Below are 20,257 nucleotides of genomic sequence, written 5' to 3'. Positions count from 1 at the left end.
GCCAAATCATCAAATCTACTGATGTATCACAGTATTACAAATTATGAAATCTACTAATGTGTCATAATATTGGGTACAGATAAAACTGATGTTATAAAAGATATGTATGTCCGTAAATCTTCTTTACCAATTTCTTTAATCATACTAATCTTGATGTTTTTATTAATGTATACTGTAAGTGTCATACCAATCTTATGCCGAACGGCTATGACCAATCTTACTCTCAGTGTCATACTAATCTCCTGTCGAAGTCTCGATAATGTTTTTAATGGGTGCACCAATGACTTTTTAATGGGTGATCTTTCCACAAAGGGCATGCCAGTGATATTGATAATGTTTACCACATAGATTTTGCATATCACAGTGATATTTGTCGTTTCGTTTATATATTTCATACAATGTTTTTACTCCCGTCGCAACGCACGGGCACTCACCTAGTAAGGGTAGAAGCGACGTAGCTGTTGGATGTTCCAAGCGTTGCCGTAGACCTCGCCTTGACTGTTGGCCAGCTTGTACGTTCCGGGCTTCAGAATTTTGGCGATGACGAATGGCCCCTCCCAGGGGGGCGTGAGTTTGTGCCTCCCTCGGGTGTCTTGCCGCAGCCGAAGCACCAGGTCGCCCACCTGGAGGTCTCGGGGTCGGACCCCTCGGGCGTGGTAGCGTCGCAGGGATTGCTGATACCGCGCCGAGTGTAGTAAGGCCCTGTCCCGAGCCTCTTCCAGCTGGTCCAGCGAGTCTTCTCGGCTAGCTTGGTTGCTTTGATCGTTGTAGGCCCTCGTCCTCGGGGAGCCGTATTCCAGGTCAGTGGGCAAGACGGCCTCGGCCCCGTAGACCAGGAAGAACGGCGTGAAACCCGTGGCTCGGCTCGGCGTTGTCCTCAGGCTCCAGACCATCGAGGGGAGTTCCTTCATCCATCGCTTGCCGAACTTGTTGAGGTCGTTGTAAATCCGAGGCTTGAGCCCTTGTAGAATCATGCCGTTGGCGCGCTCTACTTGCCCATTCGACATGGGATGAGCCACGGCGGCCCAGTCCACCCGGATGTGGTGATCCTCGCAAAAATCCAAGAATTTTCTGCCGGTGAACTGGGTGCCGTTGTCGATGATGATGGAGTTTGGGACCCCGAAGCGATGGATGATGTTGGTGAAGAACGCCACCGCCTGCTCGGACCTGATGCTGTTCAGGGGTCGGACCTCGATCCACTTGGAGAATTTGTCGATGGCGACCAGCAGGTGCGTGTAGCCCCCGGGCGCCTTCTGCAAGGGACCGACGAGGTCCAGACCCCACACAGCGAAGGGCCAGGTGATGAGTATCGTCTGCAGAGCCTGAGCGGGCAGGTGGGTCTGCTTCGCATAGAATTGACACCCTTCGCAGGTGCGGACAATTCTAGTGGCGTCAGCCACCGCCGTTGGCCAGTAGAAGCCTTGCCGGAAAGCATTCCCGACGAGGGCTTGGGGCGCTGCGTGATGGCCGCAAGCCCCCGAGTGTATCTCTTGCAGGAGTTCCTGACCTTCGGCGATGGAGATGCATCGCTGGAGGATGCCCGAGGGGCTGCGGTGGTAGAGCTCCTTCTCATCGCCCAGCAGGACGAACGACTTGGCGCGTCGCGCAATCCGCTGAGCCTCGGCTTGGTCGAGGGGTAGCTCTCCTTGGTGGAGATATTGCAGGTACGGGGTCTGCCAATCTCGATCAGGCGTGGCTCCGCTCCGTTCCTCCTCGATGCGCAGCGCCTCGCCCTCGGGGGCCGAGGGTACCTCGGGCTGAACCGAGGACGCCTCAGGCTGGGCCGAGGGTGCCTCGGGCTCGGGCGTGTCGTTGATCTTGACGGAGGGTTGGTGCAGATCCTGGGAGAAGACGTCCGGGGGAACCGTCGTTCGCCCCGAGGCTATTTTTGCCAGCTCGTCCGCAGTCTCGTTGTAGCGCCGAGCGATGTGGTTAAGCTCGAGCCCGTAGAACTTGTCTTCCAGGCGCCGAACCTCATCGCAGTAGGCCTCCATCTTCGGGTCGCGGCAGTGGGAGTTCTCCATGACTTGGTCAATGACGAGCTGCGAGTCACCGCGGGCATCGAGGCGTCTGACCCCTAGCTCGATGGCGATCCGCAACCCGTTGACCAGAGCCTCGTACTCAGCCACATTGTTGGACGCCGGGAAATGGAGGCGCAGCACGTAGCGTAGGTGTTTCTCGAGGGGTGAGATGAAGAGCAGGCCCATGCCGGCTCCCGTCTTCATCAGCGACCCGTTGAAAAATATGGTCCAGAGCTCCGGTTGGATCGGAGCCGTCGGCAGCTGGGTGTCGACCCATTCGGCTACGAAGTCCGCCAATACCTGGGACTTGATGGCCTTCCGAGGGGCGAACGAGATTGTCTCGCCCATGATTTGCACTGCCCACTTTGCGATCCTGCCCGAGGCCTCTCGGCACTTGCTGACGAAGTAAACTAGCCTCTGAACGGGCAATGCATGCCCCTCTTCTTGCCTCTCGACCACAATCGCGGTGCTAACCACCTGAGTGGTCGCGGCGACGTAGACCAAGAGGGCTTCTCCATTAGCTGGGCGTACCAAGATAGGCGTGTTTGTAAGAAGCGCCTTCAGGTTCCCGAGAGCTTCCTCGGCCTCAGGGGTCCAAGCGAAACACTCGGCCTTCCTTCAGGCGGTACAGAGGCAGACCTCTTTCGCCGAGGCGTGAGATGAAGCGGCTCAGGGCCGCGAGACATCCCATGACCCTCTGTACGCCTTTTAAGTCCTTGATGGGCCCCATGCTGGTGATGGCTGCGATCTTCTCCGGGTTGGCTTCGATACCCCGCTCGGAGACGATGAACCCCAAGAGCATGCCCCGGGGCACCCCGAAGACACACTTCTCGGGATTGAGCTTGACGCCTTTTGCCTTGAGACACCGGAATGTCACTTCAAGGTCGGAGAGGAGGTCGGACTCTTTCATCCGGATTTGGTGATACCCTGAGTAGGCATCGAGGAAGGACAGGGTTTCGCACCCAGCAGTGGAATCCACGATCTGATCGATGCGAGGTAGAGGCTAGGGAACCTTCGGACATGCTTTGTTGAGACCAGTGTAGTCTACACACATCCACCATTTCCCCCCTTTCTTTCTCACAAGCACAGGGTTGGCAAGCCATTCGGGATGGAATACCTCTTTGATGAATCCTGCTGCCATTAGCTTGTGGATCTCCTCGCCTATCACTCTGCGCTTCTCCTCGTCGAATCGGCGCAGAGGCTGCCTGACGGGTAGGGCTCCGGCCCGAATATCCAGCGAGTGCTCGACGACATCCCTCGGTATGCCGGGCATGTCCGAGGGACTCCACGCAAAGACGTCGGCGTTTGCGCGGAGAAAGTCGACGAGCACTGCTTCCTATTTGGGGTCGAGCCCGGAACCGATCCGGATCTGCTTGGAGGTGTCGCCACTAGGGTCGAGAGGGACGGCCTTAACTGTCTCTGCTGGCTCGAAGTTGCCGGCATGTCGCTTCACGTCCGGCACCTCTTTGGAGAGGTTCTCCAGGTCGGCGATGAGGGCCTCGGACTCGGCGAGGGCCTCGGCGTACTCCACGCACTCCACGTCGCATTCGAACGCGTGTTTGTACGTGGGGCCGATGGTGATGACCCCGTTGGGGCCCGGCATCTTGAGCTTCAGGTAGGTGTAGTTGGGGACGGCCATGAACTTCGCGTAGCATGGCCTCCCCAATACCGCGTGGTAGGTTCCTCGGAACCCGACCACCTCGAACGTCAAAATCTCCCTTCGGAAGTTGGAGGGCGTTCCGAAGCAGACGGGAAGGTCGAGCCGTCCGAGGGGTTGGACGCGCTTCCCAGGAATGATCCCGTGGAAGGGCGCAGCGCCTGCTCGGACGGAGGACATATCGACGCGCAGGAGCCTGAGGGTCTCGGCGTAGATGATGTTGAGGCAGCTGCCCCCATCCATCAGGACCTTGGTGAGCCTGACGTCGCCGACGATGGGGTCGACGACGAGAGGGTATTTCCCCGGGCTCGGCACGTGGCCGGGGTGGTCAGCTTGGTCGAAGGTGATGGGCTTGTCGGACCAGTCTAGGTAGACTGGCGCCGCCACCTTCACCGAGCAGACCTCCCGGCGCTCTTGCTTGCGATGCCGAGCCGAGGCATTCGCCGCGTGCCCTCCGTAGATCATGAAGCAGTCGCGGACCTCTGGGAACTCTCCTGCTTGGTGATCTTCCTTTTTGTCGTCGTCGCGGGCCCTGCCACCCTCTGCGGGTGGCCCGGCCTTGTGGAAGTGGCGCCGAAGCATGACGCACTCCTCGAGGGTGTGCTTGACGGGCCCCTGATGGTAGGGGCACGACTCCTTGAGCATCTTGTCGAAGAGGTTAGCACCTCCGGGGGGCTTTCGAGGGTTCTTGTACTCGGCGGCGGCGACAAGGTCCGCGTCGGCGGCGTCGCGTTTCGCTTGCGACTTCTTCTTGCCTTTCTTCTTGGCGCCGCGCGGAGTAGACGCCTCGGGAGCCTCTTCCGACGGGCGGCCCTGGGGCTGCTTGTCCTTTCGGAAGATGGCCTCGACCGCCTCCTGGCCAGAGGCGAACTTGGTGGCGATGTCGATCAGCTCGCTCGCCCTGGTGGGGGTCTTGCGACCCAACTTGCTCACCAGGTCGCGGCAGGTGGTGCCGGCAAGGAACGCGCCGATGACATCTGCGTCGGTGATGTTGGGCAGCTCGGTGCGCTGCTTCGAGAATCGTCGGATGTAGTCCCGAAGAGACTCTCCCGGCTGTTGTCGGCAGCTTCGGAGGTCCTACGAATTCCCGGGGCGCACGTACGTGCCCTGGAAATTGCCGGCGAAGGCTTGGACCAAATCATCCCAGTTGGAGATCTGCCCCAGAGGCAGGTGCTCCAACCAGGCACGAGTAGTATCGGAGAGGAATAGGGGGAGGTTGCGGATGATGAGGTTGTCGTCGTCCGTTCCACCCAGTTGGCAGGCCAGGCGGTAGTCTGCGAGCCACAGTTCCGGTCTCATTTCCCCCGAGTACTTTGTGATAGTAGTCGGGGGTCGGAAACGGGTCGGGAACGGCGCCCGCCGGATGGCCCGACTGAAGGCCTACGGACCGGGTGGTTCGGGCGAGGGACTCCGATCCTCCCCGCTGTCGTAGCGTCCCCCACACCTGGGGTGGTAGCCTCGGCGCACCCTTTCATCGAGGTGGGCCCGACGGTCGCGACGATGGTGCTCGTTGCCGAGGTGGCCCGGGGCCGCAGGCGCGGTGTTGCGCGTGCGCCCGGTGTAGTCCGAGGCTTCCCGCATGAATCGGGAAGTCGCGGCATGAGGTTCCGAGGGGTATCCCTGCCTTCGGGAGGCAGAGCTCTCGGCCCGTCGGGCCGCAGCGCCTTCCAGAAGATTCTTGAGGTCTCCCTGGATTCGCCGACCCTCGGTGGTTGATGGCTCCGGCATCGCACGGAGGAGCATCGCTGCGGCTGCCAGGTTCTGACCGACCCCGCTGGATGCGGGTGGCGGCCTGACCCTGACGTCGTTGGCGACGCGGTGCTGGAAACCCTGGGGCAGGTGACGTATTTCTCCGGCCGGGGGTTGGCCCGCCCATACCTGCCCGACGTCCCGGCGGATCGACTCGAGCGCTCTTGCTCCCTCGTCGAGCCTGGCCTGCGCCCCGCGGACTTGCTCGAGCTGTGGGTCGCGACCCCCCGCCGGAACGGGGACCACAGCTAGCTCCCGCGGGATGTCGGCGCGAGGCACCGGCCTAGGGAGATCACCGTCCTCTGGCATGCCGAGATGGTTGCCTTCGGAGGGATCCCCTAGCTCGACGTGGAAACATTCGTGGCTTGGGCCGCAGTCCTCGTCGTCAAGGCTGCGGCTACCGTCGGAACAGTCGGAGAGGCAGTAGTCACATGCGGTCATAAAGTCCCGCATGGCACTGGGGTTGCCAAATCCAGAGAAATCACAGCAGATGCTGGGATCGTCATCTTCCTCGGACCCAGAGGGCCCGTAGGTCGAGACGTCCGTCAATCGGTCCCAAGGCGACCGCATGCGAAACCCCAGAGGGGTTGCACTCGCCTCAACGAGAGCGCCCGCCAAAGCGAGGTCGCTAGGCGGGTTGAGGCCGAGTCGAAATGATGTAGGATGGGAATCAGTCAGTACCTTTTGGTCGACGAGGAGCGACATAGTCACGTCGGGGACTGATTGCGCCGTCGTCTTAGGTACGAGGGCGACGTCCTGCAGGCCCTCCGCGAGCTCGCTGGCGTCGTCCACTTGCTCGGGATTGGCGTGTCGCGGGGGGACGGCGCTCGCCTTCGTCTCAAACGCGAAGTCGACGCCCGACGCGCCCCCCGTTGGGGCGCTGGGGACGTCGATTCGCTCGACAGCCGACGAAGCGCGGCCTCCCGCTCGGCCTTGGTTGCCCCGCCTCCTCCTCCGATGGCGGGGGAGAGGACGGGGCGAGCTCGAATGTTGTTCTTCCACCACGCGGGGAAGATGTCGTCGATTCCGCCGCCGGCGGGCGGGTTGTCGGCCGCCATTGTCGTTGTCGCGCGGCGGTGGAAGGAGTATCATGTCGTAGCTGCCGTCGAGGGACATGAACTCAAGACTCCCGAAACGGAGCACCGTCCCGGGTTGGAGAGGTTGTTGGAGACTGCCCATCTGGAGCTTGACGGGAAACTGCTCGTCAACACGCAGCAGGCCCCTACCTGGCGCGCCAACTATCGGCGTTTCGAGACCGGGGGGTCCCTAAGCCGACGAGTGAGTGTCGCGTGCCCCAGCCCAGATGGGTCGAGCGCGTGGGCGAGCGCGAAGGGGGGAAGCGAGGTGGCCGGAGACGGGCGTGAGAGAGGTGGAAATCCCGCGGCCTTCGTGTTCGTCCCGCGCCCAGGTCGGGTGCGCTTGCAGTAGGGGGTTACAAGCGTCCACGCGGGTGAGGGAAGCGAGCGGCCCCAAGAGAGCGCCTGTCCCGTCCTCGTCCCCGCGCGGCCAACCCTTTCTAAGAAGGCCCTGGTCCTTCCTTTTATAGGCGTAAGGAGAGGATCCAGGTGTACAATGGGGGTGTAGCAGAGTGCTACGTGTCTAGCGGGGGGGAGAGCTAGCGCCCTAAGTACATGCCAATGTGGCAGCCGGAGAGGTCTTGGCACCCTGCTGGTGTGATGTCGTGGCTGTCGGAGGAGCAACGGAGCCTGGCGGAGGGACAGCTGTCGGAGCGGTTGGGTCCTTGCTGACGTCCCCCTGCTTCCGTAAGGGAGCTGAGAGCCGCCGTCGTCACAGGGCTAGCGGGGCGCCATCATTGCCTATCTGGCGGGGCTAGCCGGATGGGACACCGGTCTTGTTCTCTGCGGCCCGAGTCGGCTCGGGGTAGGGTGATGATGGCGCTTCCTGTTGACGTGGCGGGCCTGTGCCCTAGGTCCGGCGACGTGGAGGCTCCTCCGAAGCCGGGGTCGAGTCTGTCTTCCATGGCCGAGGCCGAGCCCGAGCTCCTGGGTCGGGCGAGGCGGAGGTCGTTCGGCAGAGGCCAGGGCGGAGTCCGAGCCCTAGGGTCGGGCGAAGCAGAGTTCGTCGTCTTCTGGGGCTGAGCCCGAGTCCGAGCCCTGGGTCGGGCGGAGCGGAGTTCGCCGTCTTCCGGGGCCTAGCCCGAGTCCGAGCCCTGGGTCGGGCGGAGCGGAGTTCGCCGTCTTCCGGGGCCTAGCCCGAGTCCGAGCCCTGGGTCGGGCGGAGCGGAGTTCGCCGTCTTCCGGGGCTGAGCCCGAGTCCGAGCCCTGGGTCGGGCGGAGCGGAGTTTCCTATGGCGCCTTTGGCAAGGCCTGACTGCCTGTCAGCCTCACTCTGTCAAGTGGCACTGCAGTCGGAGTGGCGCAGGCGGCGCTGTCCTTCTGTCAGACCGGTCAGTGGAGCGGCGAAGTGACGACGGTCACTTCGGCTCTGCCGGGGGGCGCGCGTCAGGATAAAGGTGTCAAGCCACCTTTGCGTTAAATGCTCCTGCGACTCGGTCGGTCGGCGCGGCGATTTAGTCAGGGTTGCTTCTTAGCGAAGGCAAAGCCTCGGGCGAGCCGAAGATGTGTCCGCCGTTAAAAGGGGGGCCTCGGGCGAGACGGAAACCTCTCGGGGTCGGTGAAAGGGAAATGTGCCCTTGGGCCATTTCTAAGTATTTTGGTGATTGAGTGCCAACACAAGTGCTTAAATGTGAAATCATGCTTGTGGATGGACAAAGTGCAAATCAAGAGCAAAGGTATGTTTCTATGTCTTAGTACATTGGTTTTGTGTACTAATATACTTGTCTAAGTATTGGAAACAGGAAGAAAAAGAAAAGAAAAGAGTTGGCTGTGTACAGCCAAGGGGCTGTTTCGGTCTGGGGCACCGGACTTTCCGGTGGTGCACCGGACAGTGTCCGGTGCGCCAGGCTGCCTCGGCCAAAGAGCCCGCTCTCGGGAATTTTGCTGACGGCGTACGGCTAAAATTCACCGGACTGTCCGGTGTGCACCGGACTGTCCGGTGAGTCAACGGTCGCCAGGGCCAACGGTCGGCCGCGGATTCTGCGCGCGACACGTGGCCAAGCCAACGGTCGGAAGGGGGCACCGGACTGTCCGGTGTGCACCGGACATGTCCGGTGCGCCAACGGCTCCCAGATCTGCAACGGTCGGCTTCGCCATTTAAGGAAAGGAATCGGGCACCGGACACTGTCCGGTGTGCACCGGACTGTCCGGTGCGCCCGATGACAGAAGGCAAGGATGGCCTTCCTGATTTGTTCTCAACGGCTCCTAGCTGCCTTGGGGCTATAAAAGGGACCCCTAGGCGCATGGAGGAGAACACCAAGCATTCCTACAACATTCTTAAGCACCAAGACATCGCTCTCGCGCATTCGTTTCATTGTGATAGCATCTAGAGCTCTTGTTGAGTTGCAAACTCTTTGAGTTGTGTTGCGAGCTCTTGTTGCAACTTGTGTGCGCGTTGTTGCTCTGATCTTTTGAAGTCTTGTGTGCGTTGCTCATTCCTCCTTTGCTCTGTGTTCTTTGTGAACTTCAATTGTAAGGGCGAGAGGCTCCAAGTTGTGGAGATTCCTCGCAAACGGGATTGAGAAAAAGCAAGCAAAACACCGTGGTATTCAAGTGGGTCTTTGGACCACTTGAGAGGGGTTGATTGCAACCCTCGTCCGTTGGGACGCCACAACGTGGAGTAGGCAAGCGTTGGTCTTGGCCGAACCACAGGATAAACCACTGTGTCAACTCTGTGATTGATCTCTTGTGGTATTGTGTTTGTTGAGACTCCTTTCTAGCCACTTGGCAGCTATTGTGCTAACACTTAACAAGTTTTTGTGGCTATAAGTTTAAGTTATACAGGATCACCTATTCACCCCCCCCCCTCTAGGTGCTCTCAATTGGTATCAGAGCCGTTCTCTTCAAGAAAAGGGACTAACCGCCCGAAGAGATGGATCCTAAGGGGAAGGGAATCGTGATCAACGACAAGGAAAAGGAGTCCTTCGTCAACGAGCCAAAAGATGACAAATCCAACGACTCTGGCTCGGGCCACAGACGTAAAGATGGGAAGAAGAAGAAGACAAGGCGCATCAAGGAGATCGTCTACTACGACAGCGACGAATCCTCTTCTTCCCAAAAAGACGACGACAACGACTACAGGAAGACGGTCAATTCGAACTTTTCATTTGATTATTCTCGTATTCCACATAGTTCGAATTCGCATTTGCTTTCCATTCCTCTTGGCAAACCTCCACACTTTGATGGGGAGGACTACGGATTTTGGAGTCACAAAATGCGTAGTCATTTATTCTCTCTCCATCCAAGCATATGGGAGATTGTAGAGAATGGAATGAAATTTGATAGCTCGGATAGCCCTATGTTTATTAATGAACAAATTCATAAAAATGCACAAGCTACTACTGTGTTGCTAGCCTCTTTGTGCAGGGACGAGTACAATAAGGTGAGCGGCTTGGACAATGCCAAGCAGATATGGGACACCCTCAAGATTTCTCACGAGGGGAACGACATCACCATGCTCACTAAAATGGAGTTGGTGGAGGGCGAGCTTGGAAGGTTTGCAATAATAAGGGGCGAGGAGCCAACCCAAACATACAACCGGCTCAAGACCCTTATCAACAAAATAAGGAGTTATGGAAGCACGCGATGGACGGATCACGACGTCGTCCGCCTAATGCTAAGGTCATTTACCGTTCTTGATCCTCATCTCGTGAACAATATTCGTGAGAATCCCAGGTACACGAAGATGACGCCCGAGGAGGTACTCGGAAAATTCGTAAGCGGGCGGATGATGATCAAGGAGGCAAGATACGTGGACGACGCCTTGAATGGACCGATCAACGAGCATCAACCCCTTGCTCTCAAGGCAACAAGTAGCAAGGTGGCACAAATTGAGGCGGCCGGACTTAATGATGAAGAGATGGCTCTCATCATCAAACGCTTCAAGACGGTGCTAAAAGGTCACAAGGGGCAGCCAAGCAAGACCAAGACAAAGGGGAAGCGCTCATGCTTCAAGTGCGGTAAGATTGGTCATTTTATCGCTAACTGCCCCGATAACGATAGTGACCAGGAACAGGGGAACAAGAGGGAAAAGAAGAAGAATTACAAGAAGGCCAAGGGCGAGGCACACATCGGAAAGGAGTGGGATTCGGATTGCTCCTCCGACTCCGACAATGAAGGACTCGCCGCCACCGCCTTCAACAAGTCATCCCTCTTCCCCAACGAGCGTCACACATGCCTTATGGCAAGGGAGAAGAAGGTGAGTACTCGAGACTCCACTTATGCTTCTTCTAGTGATAATGAGTCTAGTGATGATGATGACATAGACTATTCATGCTTATTCAAGGGTTTAGATAGATCTAAGATAGACAAAATTAATGAATTGATTGATGCCTTGAATGATAAGAATGTGCTTTTAGAAAAGCAAGAGGATTTGTTGTATGAGGAACATGACAAATTTGTAGAAGCACAAAAATCACTTGCATTAGAGATTAAGAGAAATGAAATGCTTTCTTGTGAGTTGTCTACATGTCATGATTCAATTGCTAGTTTAAAGAGCAAAAGTGATGATTTAAATGCTAAACTAGAAAAATCTAGTAAATCAACATCTTGTGTAGAACATGTTGAGATTTGCACTAGGTGTAAAGATTTCGATGTTGATGCCTGTAGTGATCATTTAGTTTCAATTTCCAAACTAACTGAGGAATTGGCTAGTCTTAATGCCCAACTTAAGACTAGCAAGAATGAATTTGATAAACTAAAATTTGCAAGGGATGCCTACACGATCGGTAGACACCCCTCAATTAAGGATGGACTTGGCTTCAAGAGGGAAGCCAAGAACTTAACAAGCCATAAGACTCCCATTCCCGCTAAGGAGAAAGGGAAGGCCCCTATGGCTACTAGTGTTAAAAAGAACCATGCCTTTTTGTATCATGATAGGAAAAATTCTAGAAATGCTTTTAGAAGTTATGATGCTTATGATTCACATGCTTATGATTCTTATGCTATGACTGCTTCTAGTTCTCATGTTGTGCAAGATAGAAATGTTGGTAGAAGGAATGTTGTTAATATTCCTAGGAAAGTTAATGAGCCTTCTACAATATATCATGCTTTGAATGCTTCCTTTGCAATTTATAGAAAGGATAGAAAGGTAATTGCTAGAAAGTTAGGGGCAAAATGCAAGGGTGATAAAACTTGCATTTGGGTCCCTAAGGATATTTGCACTAACCTTGTAGGACCCAACAAGAGTTGGGTACCTAAGTCCCAAGCCTAAATTTGCCTTGCAGGTTTATGCATCCGGGGGTTCAAGCTGGATTATTGATAGCGGATGCACAAACCATATGACGGGGGAGAAGAAGATGTTCACCTCCTACGTCAAGAATAATGATTCCCAAGATTCAATTATATTCGGTGATGGGAATCAAGGCAAGGTAAAAGGATTAGGTAAAATTGCAATCTCAAATGAGCACTCAATTTCTAATGTGTTTTTAGTTGAGTCCTTGGGATATAATTTGATATCTGTTAGTCAATTATGCAACATGGGGTATAACTGTCTATTTACAAATGTAGATGTGTCTGTCTTTAGAAGAAGTGATGGTTCACTAGCTTTTAAGGGTGTATTAGACGGCAAACTTTATTTAGTTGATTTTGCAAAAGAGGAGGCCGGTCTAGATGCATGCTTAATAGCTAAGACTAGCATGGGCTGGCTGTGGCATCGCCGCTTAGCACATGTGGGGATGAAGAACCTTCACAAGCTTCTAAAGGGAGAACACGTGATAGGTTTGACTAACGTGCAATTCGAAAAAGATAGACCTTGTGCAGCTTGTCAAACAGGTAAACAAGTGGGAGGAGCACATCACAGCAAAAATGTGATGACCACTTCAAGACCCCTGGAGCTGCTGCATATGGACCTCTTCGGACCTGTCGCCTATCTGAGCATAGGAGGGAGTAAGTATGGTCTAGTTATTGTTGATGACTTTTCCCGCTTCACTTGGGTGTTCTTTTTGCAGGATAAGTCTGAAACCCAAGGGACCCTCAAGCGCTTCCTCAGGAGAGCTCAAAATGAGTTTGAGCTCAAGGTGAAGAAGATAAGGAGCGACAACGGGTCCGAGTTCAAGAACCTTCAAGTGGAGGAGTTCCTTGAGGAGGAAGGGATCAAGCATGAGTTCTCCGCTCCCTACACACCACAGCAAAATGGTGTGGTAGAGAGGAAGAACAGGACGCTAATTGATATGGCGAGGACTATGCTTGGAGAGTTCAAGACCCCCGAGCGATTTTGGTCGGAAGCCGTGAACACGGCTTGCCACGCCATCAACAGGGTCTACCTTCACCGCCTCCTCAAGAAGACGTCATATGATCTACTAACCGGTAACAAACCCAATGTATCGTACTTTCGTGTATTTGGGAGCAAGTGCTACATTCTAGTAAAGAAGGGTAGAAATTCTAAATTTGCTCCCAAAGCAGTAGAAGGGTTTTTGTTAGGTTATGACTCAAATACAAAGGCGTATAGAGTCTTCAACAAATCATCGGGTTTGGTTGAAGTCTCTAGCGACGTTGTATTTGATGAGACTAATGGCTCTCCAAGAGAGCAAGTTGTTGATTGTGATGATGTAGATGAAGAAGATGTTCCGACGGCCGCTATACGAACTATGGCGATTGGAGAAGTGCGGCCACAGGAACAAGATGAACGAGATCAACCATCTTCCTCAACTATGGTGCTACCCCCAACTCAAGACGATGAACAGGTTCATCAACAGGAGGCGTGTGATCAAGGGGGAGCACAAGATGATCATGTGATGGAGGAAGATGCGCAACCGGCACCTCCAACCCAAGTTCGAGCGATGATTCAAAGGGATCATCCCGTCGACCAAATTCTGGGTGACATTAGCAAGGGAGTAACTACTCGATCTAGATTAGTTAATTTTTGTGAGCATTACTCCTTTGTCTCTTCTATTGAGCCTTTCAGGGTAGAGGAGGCCTTGCTAGATCCGGACTGGGTGTTGGCCATGCAGGAGGAGCTCAACAACTTCAAGCGCAATGAAGTTTGGACACTGGTGCCTCGTCCCAAGCAAAATGTTGTGGGAACCAAGTGGGTGTTCCGCAACAAACAGGACGAGCACGGGGTGGTGACGAGAAACAAGGCTCGACTTGTGGCAAAAGGTTATGCCCAAGTCGCAGGTTTGGATTTCGAGGAGACTTTTGCTCCTGTGGCTAGGCTAGAATCAATTCGTATCTTGCTAGCATATGCCGCTCACCATTCTTTCAGGTTGTACCAAATGGATGTGAAGAGCGCTTTCCTCAACGGGCCAATCAAGGAGGAGGTGTACGTAGAGCAACCCCCTGGCTTCGAGGATGAACGGTACCCCGACCATGTGTGTAAGCTCTCTAAGGCGCTCTATGGACTTAAGCAAGCCCCAAGAGCATGGTATGAATGCCTTAGAGACTTTCTAATTGTTAATGCTTTCAAGATTGGGAAAGCCGATCCAACTCTTTTTACTAAGACTTGCAATGGTGATTTGTTTGTGTGCCAAATTTATGTCGATGACATAATATTTGGTTCTACTAACCAAAAGTCTTGTGAAGAGTTTAGCAGGGTGATGACGCAGAAATTCGAGATGTCGATGATGGGCGAGTTAAACTACTTCCTTGGGTTCCAAGTGAAGCAACTCAAGGACGGCACTTTCATCTCCCAAACGAAGTACACGCAAGACTTGCTAAAGAGGTTTGGGATGAAGGACGCCAAGCCCGCAAAGACGCCGATGGGAACCGACGGACACACAGACCTCAACAAAGGAGGTAAGTCCGTTGATCAAAAAGCATACCGGTCCATGATAGGTTCTTTGCTTTATTTATGTGCTAGTAGACCGGATATTATGCTTAGCGTATGCATGTGTGCCAGATTTCAATCCAATCCTAAGGAGTGTCACTTAGTGGCGGTAAAGCGAATTCTTAGATATTTAGTTGCTACGCCTTGCTTCGGGCTCTGGTATCCAAAGGGGTCTACCTTTGACTTAGTTGGATACTCAGACTCCGACTATGCTGGATGTAAGGTCGATAGGAAGAGTACATCGGGGACGTGCCAATTCTTAGGAAGGTCCCTGGTGTCATGGAATTCTAAGAAACAAACTTCCGTTGCCCTATCCACCGCTGAGGCCGAGTATGTTGCCGCAGGACAGTGTTGCGCGCAACTACTTTGGATGAGGCAAACCCTCCGGGACTTTGGCTACAATCTGAGCAAAGTCCCACTCCTATGTGATAATGAGAGTGCTATCCGCATGACGGAAAATCCTGTTGAACACAGCCGCACAAAGCACATAGACATCCGGCATCACTTTTTGAGAGACCACCAGCAAAAGGGAGATATCGAAGTGTTTCATGTTAGCACCGAGAACCAGCTAGCCGATATCTTTACCAAGCCTCTAGATGAGAAGACCTTTTGCAGGCTGCGTAGTGAGCTAAATGTCTTAGATTCGCGGAACTTGGATTGACTTATAGCATACATGTGTTTATGCCATTGATCATGTTCCTTATGCATTTTGTTGCTTATTGATGGTGCTCAAGTTGTACAAGCACTCCCCGGACCTCACAAGTCCATTTAGGGGGAGATGTGCTACAACTTGACCCTTTGAGACTAACCATTTGTTTGAGTTTGCTTGATTTAGTCTCGAAGGAGAATTGAAAGGGAAAAGGTGGACTTGGACCATGCAAGACTTCCACTGCACTCCGATGAGAGGGTAACTTATTCCAAGTTCATCTCTATGATCTTATTGCCTTTGTACTCTTAATTGAAGATTTTGGTGAGGCAATGGGGTTAAAGGGCCAAGATTGATCCCGTTTTGGTGCTTGATGCCAAAGGGGGAGAAAATAAAGGCCAAAGCGATAAATGGATCAGCTACCACTTGAGATTTTGAAAATAGTAGAATAGAGCTTTTCGTTTTGGCAAAACTCTTTTATTGTCTCTCTTATCAAAAGTTGGCTTCTTGTGGGGAGAAATGTTGATTATGGGAAAAAGGGGGAGTTTTTGAAATCTGTGATCAATCTCTTTTGGAATAACTCTCTATATGCTTCAACATGTGTGTTTGACCTAGAGATAGAGATTTGAGTTTGATTTGCAAAAACAGACCAAGTGGTGGCAAAGGATGATCCATATATGCCAAAATTGAATAAAACTCAAATTTATTTTTATTTGAAGTGATTTTGCACTTGTTCTAGTTGCTTTATGTTGTGTTGGCATAAATCACCAAAAAGGGGGAGATTGAAAGGGAAATGTGCCCTTGGGCCATTTCTAAGTATTTTGGTGATTGAGTGCCAACACAAGTGCTTAAATGTGAAATCATGCTTGTGGATGGACAAAGTGCAAATCAAGAGCAAAGGTATGTTTCTATGTCTTAGTACATTGGTTTTGTGTACTAATATACTTGTCTAAGTATTGGAAACTGGAAGAAAAAGAAAAGAAAAGAGTTGGCTGTGTACAGCCAAGGGGCTGTTTCGGTCTGGGGCACCGGACTGTCCGGTGGTGCACCGGACAGTGTCCGGTGCGCCAGGCTGCCTCGGCCGAAGAGCCCGCTCTCGGGAATTTTGCTGACGGCGTACGACTAAAATTCACCGGACTGTCCGGTGTGCACCGGACTGTCCGGTGAGTCAACGGTCGCCAGGGCCAACGGTCGGCCGCGGATTCTGCGCGCGACACGTGGCCAAGCCAACGGTCGGAAGGGGGCACCGGACTGTCCGGTGTGCACCGGACATGTCCGGTGCGCCAACGGCTCCCAGATCTGCAACGGTCGGCTTCGCCATTTAAGGAAAGGAATCGGGCACCGGACACTGTCCGGTGTGCACCGGACTGTCCGGTGCGCCCGATGACAGAAGGCAAGGATGGCCTTCCTGATTTGTTCTCAACGGCTCCTAGCTGCCTTGGGGCTATAAAAGGGACCCCTAGGCGCATGGAGGAGAACACCAAGCATTCCTACAACATTCTTAAGCACCAAGACATCGCTCTCGCGCATTCGTTTCATTGTGATAGCATCTAGAGCTCTTGTTGAGTTGCGAACTCTTTGAGTTGTGTTGCGAGCTCTTGTTGCAACTTGTGTGCGCGTTGTTGCTCTGATCTTTTGAAGTCTTGTGTGCGTTGCTCATTCCTCCTTTGCTCTGTGTTCTTTGTGAACTTCAATTGTAAGGGCGAGAGGCTCCAAGTTGTGGAGATTCCTCGCAAACGGGATTGAGAAAAAGCAAGCAAAACACCGTGGTATTCAAGTGGGTCTTTGGACCACTTGAGAGGGGTTGATTGCAACCCTCGTCCGTTGGGACGCCACAACGTGGAGTAGGAAAGCGTTGGTCTTGGCCGAACCACGGGATAAACCACTGTGTCAACTCTGTGATTGATCTCTTGTGGTATTGTGTTTGTTGAGACTCCTTTCTAGCCACTTGGCAGCTATTGTGCTAACACTTAACAAGTTTTTGTGGCTATAAGTTTAAGTTATACAGGATCACCTATTCACCCCCCTCTAGGTGCTCTCAGTCGGCTGCCCTTGCCCGAGGCTAGGCTCGGGCGAGGCGTGATCGAGTCGCTCGTATGGACTGATCCCTGACTTAATCGCACTCATAAGGCCTCTGCAGCTTTATGCTGATGGGGTTACCAGCTGAGAATTAGGCGTCTTGAGGGTACCCCTAATTATGGTCCCCGACAATACTCGATGTATTTATATCAAAGAATGTTTGAAAAAACTTTATAAGATGATCCAATGTGCCAAGTAAGTTTTTATTGTTTTAGTTAATAGTATTTTTGAACCTTTTTAAAGGGCCTACTTATGAGTTTTTGCCCAGGGCCCCTAAAATCTCAGGAACGGCCCTGAACACACGGGACGCGACGCGGCGCACTCAGGGAGATGGTGACACGAGAGGATCACGAATGCGTCACCACCAGCGTGACGCGGACATGAGCCCCGGTCCTAATTTAACGGAGCCAAAGGTATTTTCTTCGTGTATCCGAGATGTGGCGTTCCCGCCACAGTTCCAGCCCTCGGTCAACATGCCAAAATACTATGGGAAACAAACCCTAGCCTATGGCTTGAAGACTTCTATAAATTTGATAATATCATCAATAAAACTAATTTAATATTTGGAACCACCAATAAAACCAGAGGTAGAACCCTAAACATTATAATAAGTAATTTTGAGTGGTGTTGTGGATCTTTAATATGAATTATGGTGGGATAATTTATGACTCTTTACTGACACACATCCAAAATGAGAAAATAGTAGATTTCTTAAGACACAGAAGACCAACAAAAATGGTTTTGTAGAATCGTAGCGATTGCAATTTCCTGGCGACGGCAATCAGGCAACGCTGCACGGAAAGTAACACCCGCCACTTGCGAAGACTTGTTGTACAAGTGTTTCTGAGGCTACCTGTTTACCCTTCAGGAATTCGAATCCATGTTCGCTTTCTCCCGCCAGACACACGAGCTGCTGCTGCGGTTGCTTCCTTTCTAGGAGGTGTCAAAGCTTCCGGCTCACGGCACAAAACATCTAGAGGAAGAAGAAAACCTTTGACGAACGTGCGTTTTCAACAGCAAAACGTCTCATAGCCACGAGTTGCTCCCCGTTTTTGCTTGAGAGCGAAGCCTGTCCGCGTTCTGGCCTCATATAAATGCGTCCACGGCTCCACGCCCATCCATGTATCACATAATAGCAATGAAGAGCACTTGCCACAGCTAAAACTGGTGCTAATTAATTTCAGCTCATCGCACGCTGATCACCACCGCTTCACCACAGCGAACCACCATGGAAAGATTCTACTACGTCGCCGTGGCCACCTTCGTGCTCGTCTTCCTGCTCCACCACCTCTTGACGAGGAAGAAGCAGCAACGTCTGCCACCCGGCCCGCGGTTCGCGTACCCCATCCTCGGCCACCTCCCCTTGCTCAAGAAGCCGCTCCAGACCTCGTTCGCCGACCTCGTGTCGCGCCACGGCCCAATTATTCACCTGCGCCTCGGCCGCCGCCACGCCGTCGTCGTCGGCTCGGCGGCGGTGGCGAAGGAGTGCTTCTCCGGAGAGCTCGACGTCGCGATCGCCAACCGCCCGCACTTCCCGTCCGCGCGCGAGGTCACCTTCGACTACTCGGTGCTCACGGCCGTCAACTACGGCGCGCTCTGGCGCACCATGCGGCGCGTCTCCACCGTGCACCTCCTCTCGGCCCACCGCGTCAACGTCATGTCGGACACCGTGATCGCCCGCGAGCTGCGCGTCATGGTGCGCCGCCTCGCCCGCGCCTCCGCCTCCGCGCCGGGCGACGCCGCCAGAGTGGAGCTGAAGCGGAGGCTGTTTGACCTCTCCCACAGCGTCCTCATGGAGATCATGGCGCAGACCAGGAACACCTACTCCGACGACCCGGAGGAGGACATGTCCAGGGAGGCGCGCGACATGAAGGACATCATCGAAGAGATCATCCCGCTCGTTGGTGCGGCCAACCTGTGGAACTACGTGCCCCTGCTGCGGTGGCTCGATCTCTACGGCGCCAAGAGGAAGCTCGCGGACGTGGTTAACCGAAGGGACTTGATCTTCGACAACATGATCGGTGCAGAGCGGCAGAAGCTGAGGCAGCTGGAACGCAAGAAAGGCGAGGCCCATGCCAGCGAATCGGATAAGATGGGCATGATCGGCGTCATGTTATCGCTGCAGAAAACAGAGCCTGATGTCTACACGGACACCTTTATCAACGCTCTCGTGTCAGTGAGTAGCTGCACTACGCATGTTCCCATGTCATTAGAAGTTCTACTTCTATGCTGCAGCTAATTTGCCATGCTTTCTTTCACTAATACTGTTTCCTCGTATCTGGTTTGAAGAATCTGCTGGCCGCCGGCACGGAGACGACCTCGACGACTCTGGAATGGGCAATGTCGCTCTTGCTTAACCACCCAGACGTGCTGAAAAGGGCGCAAGAAGAGATCGAGTCGAACGTCGGAAGGGACCGTCTTCTCGACAAGAACGACCTCCCCCGCCTGCCCTACCTCCACTGCATCATCAGCGAGACTCTTCGCCTCTACCCTCCCACGCCGATGCTGCTGCCGCACGAGGCGTCCACCGACTGCAAGATCCACGGGTACGACGTCCCGGCGGGGTCGATGGTCCTCGTCAATGCGTACGCCATCCACCGGGACCCGGCGATGTGGGAGGACCCGGAGGAGTTCAGGCCGGAGCGGTTCGAGCTCGGCAGGGCAGAGGGGAAGTTCATGATGCCGTTTGGGATGGGGAGGCGCAGGTGCCCCGGCGAGAACCTCGCGATGCGAACCATGGGGCTGGTCCTGGGGGCGCTGCTCCAATGCTTCGATTGGACCAGGGTTGGGGATAGAGAAGTTGACATGGCAACAGCCACTGGCACCATCATGTCTAAGGCTGTCCCACTCGAAGCTCAGTGCAAGCCGCGAGCGAACATGTCTGCTGTTCTTCAGAAAATCTAGAGTGAGATTGTGAATATTTCTAGTTGCAGATAAACGATACATAACTATGCAATGCTTATATATAGTGTATAGTAGTATAGCAGTTTCTTCATTTTAAAGTTGTACAATGACATTCATAGAAAATAACGACATAAATAATAAAAATATACCTCTATAATATAATTTATAATTTAGTACAGCAATTCCTTATTACGAGGGACTGTTGTGCCAAGCGCTACCAGGATTTTAGGGCGTGTTTGCGACCCTATGTCTGGTCAGCTCGGCCCATTCAAATGGTTAAAGCTGAGGCTAGCCTGTCCCGGATACTACAACTCACTTTGTTTGCGTACTTGTATCATATGAGTCTGGCTCAGATGAGCT

At 53.6% G+C, this 20,257-nt stretch overlaps 1 protein-coding gene across 1 annotated transcript; it reads left to right on the top strand.

The window, feature by feature from the left end:
- Positions 1-18,117: 18,117 nt before the first annotated feature.
- LOC100279536 (putative cytochrome P450 superfamily protein) lies at positions 18,118-20,056 on the top strand. Its single transcript, NM_001354330.1, has 2 exons — positions 18,118-19,169; positions 19,283-20,056. The coding sequence occupies exons 1-2, from the start codon at positions 18,222-18,224 to the stop codon at positions 19,895-19,897; spliced, it is 1,563 nt and encodes a 520-aa protein (NP_001341259.1). The 5' UTR covers positions 18,118-18,221; the 3' UTR covers positions 19,898-20,056.
- Positions 20,057-20,257: the final 201 nt, after the last annotated feature.

Source organism: Zea mays, chromosome 8, assembly GCF_902167145.1.
Source record: "Zea mays cultivar B73 chromosome 8, Zm-B73-REFERENCE-NAM-5.0, whole genome shotgun sequence".
Classification (NCBI taxonomy): domain Eukaryota; kingdom Viridiplantae; phylum Streptophyta; class Magnoliopsida; order Poales; family Poaceae; genus Zea; species Zea mays.
This window is presented reverse-complemented; position numbering and strand designations above follow the sequence as displayed.